The 10,203-nt window shown below is 54.0% G+C and overlaps 2 protein-coding genes across 9 annotated transcripts in view; both read left to right on the top strand.

The window, feature by feature from the left end:
* Kcnn1 (potassium calcium-activated channel subfamily N member 1) overlaps nucleotides 1-4,643 on the top strand; it is a 23,819-nt gene extending 19,176 nt beyond the window's left edge. For 6 of the 8 annotated variants that reach the window (XM_031340182.1, XM_031340183.1, XM_031340180.1 and 3 more), the window contains 3 exons: nucleotides 909-917; nucleotides 1,148-1,217; nucleotides 3,234-4,643. In XM_031340182.1, coding sequence (XP_031196042.1) covers nucleotides 909-917; nucleotides 1,148-1,217; nucleotides 3,234-3,479 — 325 coding nt within the window. In that variant the 3' untranslated portion in view covers nucleotides 3,480-4,643. The remainder of the gene's footprint in view (nucleotides 1-908; nucleotides 918-1,147; nucleotides 1,218-3,233) is intronic. The other 2 variants (XM_031340186.1, XM_031340188.1) reach the window with 1 other exon arrangement.
* Nucleotides 4,644-8,293: 3,650 nt separating this feature from the next.
* Nucleotides 8,294-10,203, top strand: part of Arrdc2 (arrestin domain containing 2) — a 4,346-nt gene continuing 2,436 nt past the window's right edge. The window contains exons 1-4 of the mRNA XM_031340189.1: nucleotides 8,294-8,925; nucleotides 9,009-9,075; nucleotides 9,216-9,363; nucleotides 10,093-10,195. Coding sequence (XP_031196049.1) covers nucleotides 8,652-8,925; nucleotides 9,009-9,075; nucleotides 9,216-9,363; nucleotides 10,093-10,195 — 592 coding nt within the window. The 5' untranslated portion in view covers nucleotides 8,294-8,651. The remainder of the gene's footprint in view (nucleotides 8,926-9,008; nucleotides 9,076-9,215; nucleotides 9,364-10,092; nucleotides 10,196-10,203) is intronic.

The raw sequence follows: 10,203 nt of genomic DNA, 5'->3' as shown, positions 1-10,203 counted from the left end.
CTTCCTTCCTTCCTTCCTTCTTTCCTTCCTTCTTTCCTTGCTCCCTTCCTTCCTTCCTTCCTTTTTTTCTTCCTTCCTTCCTTCCTTCCTTCCTTCCTTCTTTCCTTGCTCCCTTCCTTCCTTCCTTCCTTTTTTTCTTCCTTCCTTCCTTCCTTTCTTTCTTCCTTCTTTCCTTCCTTCCTTCTTTCCTTCCTTCCTCCCTTCCTTCCTTCCTTTCTTTCTTCCTTCCTTCCTTTCTTTTTCTTTCTTTTTTTCTTTCTTTCTCCCTTTCTCTCTTTCTTTCTTTCTCTCTTTCTCTCTCTCTTCCTTCCTTTCTTTCTTTTGGCCTGTGATACTGTGACTCTCCAAGGGTGCCAGAATCAGAGCTCTGGGCCTTAGGAGGCAGTCCATACCCTTGGGGAAGAATAAGCAGGATGTGGCCTACAGAGAGTGGAACCCACCTTTGGCAGCCCCTTCTCCAGGGGTCAAGGGCACCACAGGTGATCAGCAGTGATGGGTTCACCTCCTGTCTTTGTTCTGATCCCTGATCCCGTCTGTGTGCTGATCCCCATGACACTGCCCTTGTCAGCCTCTGTTTCCATCCAGGATGTTTTCTGAGCAACTTGCCCATGGAGGCAAGGTGCCACTCAAGGGGCTGGGGGAAAAAGACAGTGACTGGCAGCTACCCAGGGCTGCCAGGAAGTCCCCGGGGTGACAGGACACAGGTGTCTTAAGGGGTTGTTGGCCTCTGGCCTTATGAGACCAGATCCCTGCTGCATGGAAGCAGCCCAGGAGCCCCTGCCGGGAACCGGGGAGGCACCTGGTGATGGGGCTGGGGCCACTCAACATGTTGCTGCATGAGATTAAAATTGCACTGTGCTTTTCTCTTTCTCTGTTTTCTTTTCCTATGCTCTCCTGGCTCCTCCCAGGGCTCAGAAGTAAGTCTTGGGGTGACTGGAAGTCTGGTGGTGCATGATGCCCATGGGGAAGGTTATGCCACAGACGTGTCCCTAGTGGGCAGAGAACATGTCTGTCTTTGTCATGTGGATGGGCCTTCCTCCAGGTTCTTGCAAGTGGCCTGATCTGGGCCAGGATTGCAAATGTATCCCTCAGCCCTGAGGCCCTGGCGAAGAAGCCTGACCTATCCCTGTCCTTGCCCTATCCCCAGGCTCCGGAGTGTGAAGATTGAACAAGGGAAGGTGAATGATCAGGCCAACACGCTGGCTGAGCTGGCCAAGGTGAGCATCAACAGGACAAGGGCTTCCAGGGACACAGGGGATAGTGTCTAATCAGAGGCAGCTAGAAACCCACAATGCAGCATCAAGTATTTATGCTCAATCTGGCTCTTCAATTTAGATTCATGAGTAATATTCCAGGCATGGAACCACAAGCCAGGGTTCTAGCTCCTCTAGAGGCTGAGGCAGAAGGATCTTTTGAGGCTAGGATTTCAAAAATAGCCTGGGCTATATAGAGACCCAGCATTGAATATATATATACAGTGTAGGATTCTAGACATGGACTCTATCCTGAGCCACACCCCCAACCCCTCACTGAGGGATTCTAGGCAGGGACTCCACCTCCTAGTCCCGTTCTACCCAATAATGTCCCTGGAAGATGTTGAATTCTTTTTAAAGATTTATTTTATTTATTTTATGTGTATGAGTACACTGTAGCTGTACAGATGGCCGTGAACCATCGTGTGTGTGTGGCTGCTGGGAATTGAACTCAGAACCTCTGCCGGCCCTGCTCTCTCTGGCCCACTCACTCTGGCCTAATTCACTGTAGCTGTCTTCAGACACACCAGAAGAGGGCGTCAGATCTCATTACGGGTGGTTGCTGGGATCCGAACTCAGGACCTTCAGAAAAGCAGCCAATGCTCTTACCCGCTGAGCCATCTTGCCAGCCCCTGTCTTTGTTTTTAATACTTATTTATTTATTTTATGTATGTGACTACATTGTTGCTGTCTTCAGACCCACCAGATGAGGGCATCAGATCCCATTATAGATGGTGGTGAACCACCATGTGGTTTTTGGGAATTGAACTCAGGACCTCTGGAAGAGCAGTCAGTACTCCTAACTCTTGAGCCATTTCTCCAGCCTCCTTTTTGTTGTTTTTAAGACAGTGTGACATGTAGCCTAGTCTGCCCCAGAATTCACCGTGTAGCCAGGGACAACTTAGAACTCCTGATCCTCCTGCCTTACCTTCTAGAGTTCAGAAGTCATAGTGGTTCTTTTCACATAGTTTACTCCAGTACTCACACGGCTGCAGGAGGATATTGCTTCAAATCCAAGAATGGCCTGGAGACTGTCTCAAAAAATAAACACATATGCTGGCCAGTGGTGGCTCATGCCTTTAATTCCAGCACTTGGGAGGCAGAGGCAGGCAGGTTTCTGAGTTTGGGGCCAGCCTGGTCTACAGAGTGAGTTCCAGGACAGCCAGGGCTATACAGAGAAACACTTTCTTGAAAAACAAAAACTAAACAAAAAATACACAGATACATATAAATAAAAAACAAACAAATAGCCAGGTGGTGGCGGCGCACACCTTTAATCCCAGCACTTGGGATTGGGAGGCAGAGGCAGGCAGATTTCTGAGTTCAAGGCCAGCCTGGTCTACAGAGTGAGTTCCAGGACAGCCAGGGATATACAGAGAAACCCTGTCTCGAAAAAACAAACAAACAAAACAACAACAACAACAACAACAAAAAAAACAAATAAAGCCAAGCTGGGTCTGGTGGCACACACCTTTAATCCCAGAACTCTGGCTTGTGAGTTAGAGGCCAGTCTGGTCTATAAAAAGTTTCAGGCCAGCCAAGGCTACATGGTTATTTATGCCCTGTCTCAATAAATAAATAAGTAAATAAGTAAATAAAATACCAGAGAGGGCTATGGGCCAACTGAAGGCTGGCTACAGTTATGGGTGTCTCCAAATGTCACATCCTGGTTTCTGGACAAGTGGGGACAGGTGAGGTACAGTCTGGGCAAAGGCATGGTGGCCCAAAGGAGAGGACTGTCCTCTAACTCAATCTGAGCCTGCCATGTTCCGGAGCCCCCTGGTGGTGAGCGCCTGTGTTGGGACTCTGCACCTCTAGCGCTCCCTGCTGGTCACACAGCTTGCCTGCTGCCCGAACAGAAACTGCACAATCCCTTGCTCTTTAAACCTCATGGTGGCCCCCTACTGTCCTTAGCCCTCTGTCCTCAGCCATCTCCTGGACCCTCCCTTTGTCACTCGGCCTGTCTCTCCATCTCTGCAGGCACAGAGCATCGCATATGAAGTGGTGTCGGAACTGCAGGCCCAGCAGGAGGAGTTGGAGGCACGCCTGGCCGCCCTGGAGAGCCGCCTGGATGTCCTGGGTGCCTCCCTGCAGGCCCTACCAGGCCTCATAGCCCAAGCCATATGCCCTCTACCACCGCCCTGGCCTGGGCCTGGTCACCTGGCCGCAGCCACCCAGAGCCCACGAAGCCACTGGCTGCCCACCATGGGATCAGACTGTGGGTGATGGCCTCCTGGTCACTAGACTGCTCAATCTCAGCCATTGTGTGGCTACAGCTAACTCCTCGCCATTCTGGACCTCCGGACTACTGCATTTACAAGCTTGGTTGGAACTGAGCCGACTGGACTGGCACTCATTCCTCTGAGGCTGGACCACGGGAATCCATGTCCCTTTAGCTGTCCCAAGCCCCAGGAGGGCAGGAGGAGTAGCAGGGGGGCTCAACATTTCTAAGTAAATCAGGAGTCTCTAGCCCATTTTCTGTTTACATGGCAGGGGGCCATGAGCATCTCCCCAGAGGAGGTAGATGACCTGACCTGAGGATTCCTGAATGGGCGGGGACAGGGGTAAGACCGTCACTGCACACGCATTGAGTACCCGCTGTATACAGGGACTGATACAATGACTTTTCTTCAGGATCTATCTAACTGGAGTAAGATGCAAACAAATGAAAGTTCAGAGAGGTGAGGCCACTTGCCTGCAGCCACACCGCAATGGTCTGAGGCAAACGCGCTTGTCAAACGGCATAAGTGGATAGATTCTACTCGGGGATCCTGATGTCAAAGTAAGGGCACACCAGAGGGTGAGAGGCCAGGGTTACAGAATCACCAGGGTCCTGTCAGACCTCAGGTTCCAGACTTTGGGTACCTGGGGAGCACAGACACCTCACAGGCATAGGTGGCTTGTCAAGAGCAGCCCCTGATCAGAACATCAGCCACCTGTCTTGGGAGATAGTGGACCTGAGCTGGGATCCCAGAGGCCCAGCTCGGACTCTACAAGCTTGTGGGGAGGAGCTGTGGGGTGGAACTGGGCCGACTTTATTCCCCTGCTGCTGGGGGGCATGGACAGGGCAAGTCTGTATTGGGGAAACAGGCCTAACCCAACCCCCACATGGGTCAGACAGTAGGTGCTCAATAAATGCTCCCTCCTTCCTGAGACTGCCTATGAGGGCGCGGGAAACATGGCCCCCATCCTGTCCCTTCTGAGCCCAGTGTTAGCTCCTGTCCATCAAGAAGGGGACTGGGATCAAAACAGGACCGGAAGGAAGAAACAAGGCAGATCAACGTGACACACGCCTTTATTCCTAACGCTTGGGAGGCAAAGGCAGGTGGATTGCAATGTATACACAGTAAGACCTGGGGGTGGCACAGAAATAAACAAGGCTGTAGGTGACTTGGGACTCCGGTGGTGACATTTGGGTGTGGAGGACAACAGGGTCCTTCAGACTTGCACTGCCCGCTGCTTGTTCTAAGGTCCGTGCATCACGGGGAGGTGGGCTGGGGCTGAATGAGAGTATAAAACACAGCTGTGAGACCACAGGTCGCCTGGGTCAGCGGCCACATTCTCCCTGCCCCGGCCTGAGTAATCAACGCCCTGGAGCAGGAAGTCCGGGTGTCTCGGGACTCGGGGCGGGCCGGGTCCCGCGAGCCATGCAGCTGGGCTCCCAGCGCAGCTTCGCGCTGGAATTATCGGAAGTGGACGCCGCGGTGTGCAGGGGTCGTGGGCGGTGGCTGCAGCGCCGCTGCGTGTGCAAGCAGCTTGTGGTGGTAGCACGCGGCTGGGCAACTACGCACCGGCTGGAGGGCGCAGCATGGCCGTGAACGTCGTGGCCAGCGACTTCAACGCAGCCAAGACCTACCTGCGATGTCAGCAGGTCTTCCAGGTGAGCTCACAGAAGCAGTAGACATTCAGGAAACTGAGGCAGGAGGATTTCCAGAAGCTCAAGACCAGCCAGAGCTACACAGACAAAGAGATCTAGCCGAGCGGTGGTGGCGCACGCCTTTAATCCCAGCACTTGGGAGGCAGAGGCAGGCAGATTTCTGAGTTCGAGGCCAGCCTGGTCTACAGAGTGAGTTCCGGGACAGCCAGGGCTACACAGAGAAACCCTGTCTCGAAAAAACAAAACAAAACAAACAAACATACAAACAAACAAAGTGGGGAATTCAGGATCTGCGGACACCTGGAATGGGCTAGAGAGTCTCCTGTTTAGGACCTCCAGGTAAGGGGGGTTCCAATTTTCAAAGAAGTTTCTCAGGTGTGCACTCGAATTCTGCCTCAGTTTGCCGCCTTGCCCTGTCTGCTACTCTGGGTCTGTCCCTGAAGTGGGGGCGGGTCTGATGGTGTTTGTGGGTAGGAAGGGAATGTCTCCCACTGGGGAGGAGCCCGTGGGGGACTGCACTGGGAGACATTCTACTGTGGATCGGGCTCTTAACCCCTCCCACTTCACCTAGGAGACCACTAGAGCATACCCATCCCTGTGTCAGCGCCCTGCTGTGTGCCTGCAGGCCAGATGTGGGTCTCTGGGCTCCCTGCCCCTCACTCACTCAGCTAAGCCAAGTCTCACTATGCTGGACCGTGAAACAGGCAGGGCAGAAGCAGGGCCGCATCTGCTTCCAGCTGCTCTAAACAGATAAATCCTCAGCTGGATGAAGACCGGGTGTGCCAGGAAGGGACCCGGTTGAAACCTTCTTCTCCAGGTGGCTCAAAGGAAATCCTGAAGCCATCCAAGACTTTCACTGAAGACTCCTTCTAGCACACACGGGGTGGGGTGCGTTGGGTTGGGTTGGGGTGGGGTGTGGCTTGCTGTGTGACTCCAGGTGAAGGTCTCTGGGTCTCCAAGGCTTATCAGTGTGGTACACTCACTCCGGGAAGGGGTGTCCTCAATTCCCACTCTGTTCTTTAGGCCAAGACCTGTGCGACCTCTCTGGTCCTCCAGGCCGCCTTGTCCTCTCCAGGCTGCAGACGAGGGGTGCTGCAGCCTGGGGATCCCTGTGTTCACACAGCTGGGTTCAAGAGTGAATACGAGCCACAGTACATCCCAGGTCCACCAGGGGACGCACGTGTCCTATAAACGCTGGGCAGGTTTCCCTGTCAGAGCAATTCTTCCTGTGGCACCCCTAAAGGGTCTCGCTGTCCCCAGGTACACTGCAGCCCTTGACTCAAAATGTCAGAGTATCCTGGATTTGCTGCCTATGCACAGCGACCCCCTTCTGGATCTGAGAGACTAAGTTCCCCCAGGCCATATGGAAGTGGAAATTGAGGCACGTCTTCCTTGTCCCTTGCCAGGGTCTCAGGTTGAATGGTGCCAATGCAGGGGGGGAAAGACCAACCCTTTCCTGTCCCCGCCAATTCGCATCGCCGGAAACAATAGGCCTGAAGCAGGGTGCCCCAGATAGGTCTGTTGGCAGCAGCGAGTTGATGATTAAGCTGGGAGGTTCTGGCCTAGTGGCTATGCCTGCCACCCCAGCACCTAAGAGGCTGAGACCAGAGTTCCATTGCTGTGACAGCCTGGGTTACAGTGAGAGATGCTCAGAGCATAAGAAACAGGGGCTGGCAAGATGGCTCAGTGGGTAAGAGTACCGACTGCTCTTCCAAAGGTCCTGAGTTCGGATCCCAGCAACCACATGGTGGCTCACAACCATCCATAATGAGATCTGCCAACCTCTTCTGGTGCGTCTGAAGACAGCTGCAGTAAATTACTGCCAGAAAGAGCGAGGCTGGCAGAGGTCCTGAGATCAACAGCAGCCACACACATGATGGCTCACAGCCATCTATACAGCTACAGTGTACTCATACACATAAAATAAATACAAAAAAAATCTTAAAAAATAAAAAATAAAATAAACAAACAAACAAACAAAGCATAAGAAACAGCCAGGCAGGGCCGGAGAGATGGCTCAGTGGTTAAGAGCACCAACTGCTCTTCCAAAGGTCCTGAGTTCGATTTCCAGCACCCACATCGTGGCTCGCAGCCATCTGCAGTGGCTCTCTTCTGGTGGGTCTGAAGACAGCTACAGTGTATTCATATAAAATAAATCTTATTTTTTAAAAAGTTTAAGAAACAGTCAGGCACTGTGGTACATGCCTATTAAGCCAGCTCTGGAAGACTGGTGGAGGAGGGCAAGTTCAACATCAGGCTTGGTTAGAGTACATGGTGAACTGGAGGCCACACCGGGCTATGTAAGAACCGGCCTCAAAAGAAAATAAAGCTTTTGGGTTCAGAAATCCGATTTGAGCTTTAATTCCAGCACTTGGGAAGCAGTGGCAACCTCGCCCTCTATGAGTTCAAGGCCAGCCTGGTCTACATAGTGACTTCCAGACTAGCTGAGGGAACACAGTGAAACCCTGTCTCAAAACGACCTACCCATCATCCATGCTGAAGCAGGGGGACTGTCTCAAGTCCCAGGCAAGGTTGGGCTACATGAGCACCAGTCTCAAAAAGCAACAACAATTGGCCGGGCTGTGGTGGCGCACGCCTTTGATCCCAGCGCTTGGGAGGCAGAGGCAGGTGGATTTCTGAGTTCGAGGCCAGCCTGATCTATAGAGTGAACTCCAGGGCTATACAGAGAAACCCTGTCTCGGAAAAAAAAAAAAAAAAGCAACAACAACAAAAACAGTGACAATTGTCACGCTGGGTGACTAGGACCGGTCTCTCACTTTTCCTGGGTTTCCTTGCTTGCGTATTTGCGAGACCCAAGGCAATAGAACCGCGCCGCAGCACCGCCCACTTAGGCTCGTGTTCAGAAACTAGCACGGCTTAAGGGTTATTCCTGAGGCCACGCCCCCCGGTGCTATTGGTGCAGTTCTTTCCGGTAGGCGAGGCTTTCTCTAAGGCCCCGCCCCGCCCTCCGTGCTAATGCCATCTCGCAGGAGCGGATCTCATCCCTCAGACCACGCCCCTCGTACGCTATTGGCCTGGTCCCTTTTAGGGGGCGGGCTTTCTCGCAGGCCACCGCCCTCGAGGAGCCTTTGGCCTAATTCTCTTCTCAGAGCCAGGCTCTTTCCGGCCCCGTCCCCTCGCCGCGTTATTGGTGGGGGTCTTCTCCTGAAGGTGTGGCTTTCTCCTCAGGCCGTTCCTTCGCCGCGCTATTGGCCTAGTCTTTTCTGGGTGGGGCGCAGCTTTCTCCCTCAGGCCCCGCCCCCTCCGCCGTGTTTGCGGAGTCTCTTCCGGTGGGCGCGGTCTTCTCCTCAGGCCCCGCCCTCGCCCCGTGGTATAAGAGGCACGCAGCGGCCGGTCCCCAGCGGTCTTCGGTCCGGCTGTCCCGCGTGTGCGTGTACGTAGTTCGAGCCTGCTTCGTTCGTAGTCTCTAGCTCTTCCTTATCGCGGGTTCGAGCATCGGGCCGGTCTGTTTTGTTTTTTGTTTTTTGTTTTTTGTTTTTGGGTTCGGGACCGTCGCCTCCATGCTGTTCGATAAGGTGAAGGCGTTCGTGGTAGAGCTGGACGGGGCCCGCGCGGGCACCGAGCCGGTGTTCCACGGAGGCCAGGCCGTGTCAGGCCGCGTACTGTTGGAGCTTGCGGGCGCGGCACGCGTGGGCGCGCTCAGGCTGCGCGCTCGGGGCCGCGCGCGCGCGCACTGGACCGAGTCGCGCAGCGCGGGCTCCAGCACTGCTTACACTCAGAGTTACAGCGAGCGCGTGGAAGTCGTGAACCACCGCGCCACGCTGCTCGCGCCAGGTACGGGCTGGGGACCTTCTGGGGCGCACCGAACATGCGACCCCCCAGGCCCACGTCCGCTGAGCCCCGGGTCTTGTTCCTAGACTCGGGGGACATCGCCACGCTTCCCGCTGGACGCCACGAGTTTCCCTTCAGCTTCCAGCTGCCTATGTAAGCCCCGCCGTCGGCCTCTGGCTGGGCACCTAGGGTTCCCTCAGCCCTGACTTCTCGGGACACCCCTCGGTTATGCCCTTCACCTCACTGTCTCCTGATAGTGATTCTCTGACCCCCCCCCACTCTTGCCACCCCAGCTCCCTGGTGACATCCTTCGAGGGCAAACACGGCAGCGTCCGCTACTCCATAAAAGCCACCCTGCACCGGCCATGGGTCCCTGCGCGCCGCGCCCGGAAGGTGTTCACAGTCATTGAACCCGTGGACATAAACACACCTGCCCTGCTGGCAAGTGGATGCCCCATGGGGGACGGGAGGGGGTGTCCAGCCTGGCGGCTTGACACCTTTTAGATTTGAGGGTCTCAGGTGGCCTCTGAAACAGGGAACCAGAAGTTAGTGGTGAGTACAGAACCCACTATGGCTAGGTGCAAATTGTGAGGGGGCTCACCTGCTGTGTGCCTCTGGGCAAGGTGTCTTGCTCCTTCCCAGCCTCAGATACCCCGTTTGGAAAGCAGGAGATGATAGAACTGTTTTTGTTTTTGTTTTTGTTTTTTTACTGGTTTTGGGTTTTACTTTATTTCTTTTTCTTTTTTAATTTTAGAAAGGTCACTGTGTGTAGTCCTGGCTGGTCTGAGACTCGCTGAGTCCACCAGGCTGGGATTAAAGGTGTGCGCCACTACATGTTTTTAATTGTTATTCAACTTTTGGCTTCTTAAAACAGGGTTAGCCGGGCAGTGGTGGTGCACACCTTTAATCCCAGCACTGGGGAGGCAGAGGCAGGCAGATTTCTGAGTTCAAGGCCAGCCTGATCTACAGAGTGAGTTCCAGGACAGCCAGAGTTATACAGAGAAACCCTGTCTCCAAAAACAAAAACAAAAAACAACAACAAAAAAGACAGGGTTACGTTCTTCGGGGGTATCTGGTCAAAACTTACAACAGCCCCCTTGTCTCAGCCTTGCTATAAGACTAGGGTTTCCAAGTGCCCAGTGCCCAAAGTGACCCTTGATGTCTCCATAGGAACCCCAGGCTGGAGTCCGGGAGAAGGTGGCCCGATCCTGGTACTGCACCCGTGGCCTTGTGTCCCTCTCAGCCAAGATTGACCGCAAAGGCTACACTCCAGGTAACCGG

This window comes from Mastomys coucha, unplaced genomic scaffold, assembly GCF_008632895.1.
Source record: "Mastomys coucha isolate ucsf_1 unplaced genomic scaffold, UCSF_Mcou_1 pScaffold22, whole genome shotgun sequence".
Lineage (NCBI taxonomy): Eukaryota > Metazoa > Chordata > Mammalia > Rodentia > Muridae > Mastomys > Mastomys coucha.
This window is presented reverse-complemented; position numbering and strand designations above follow the sequence as displayed.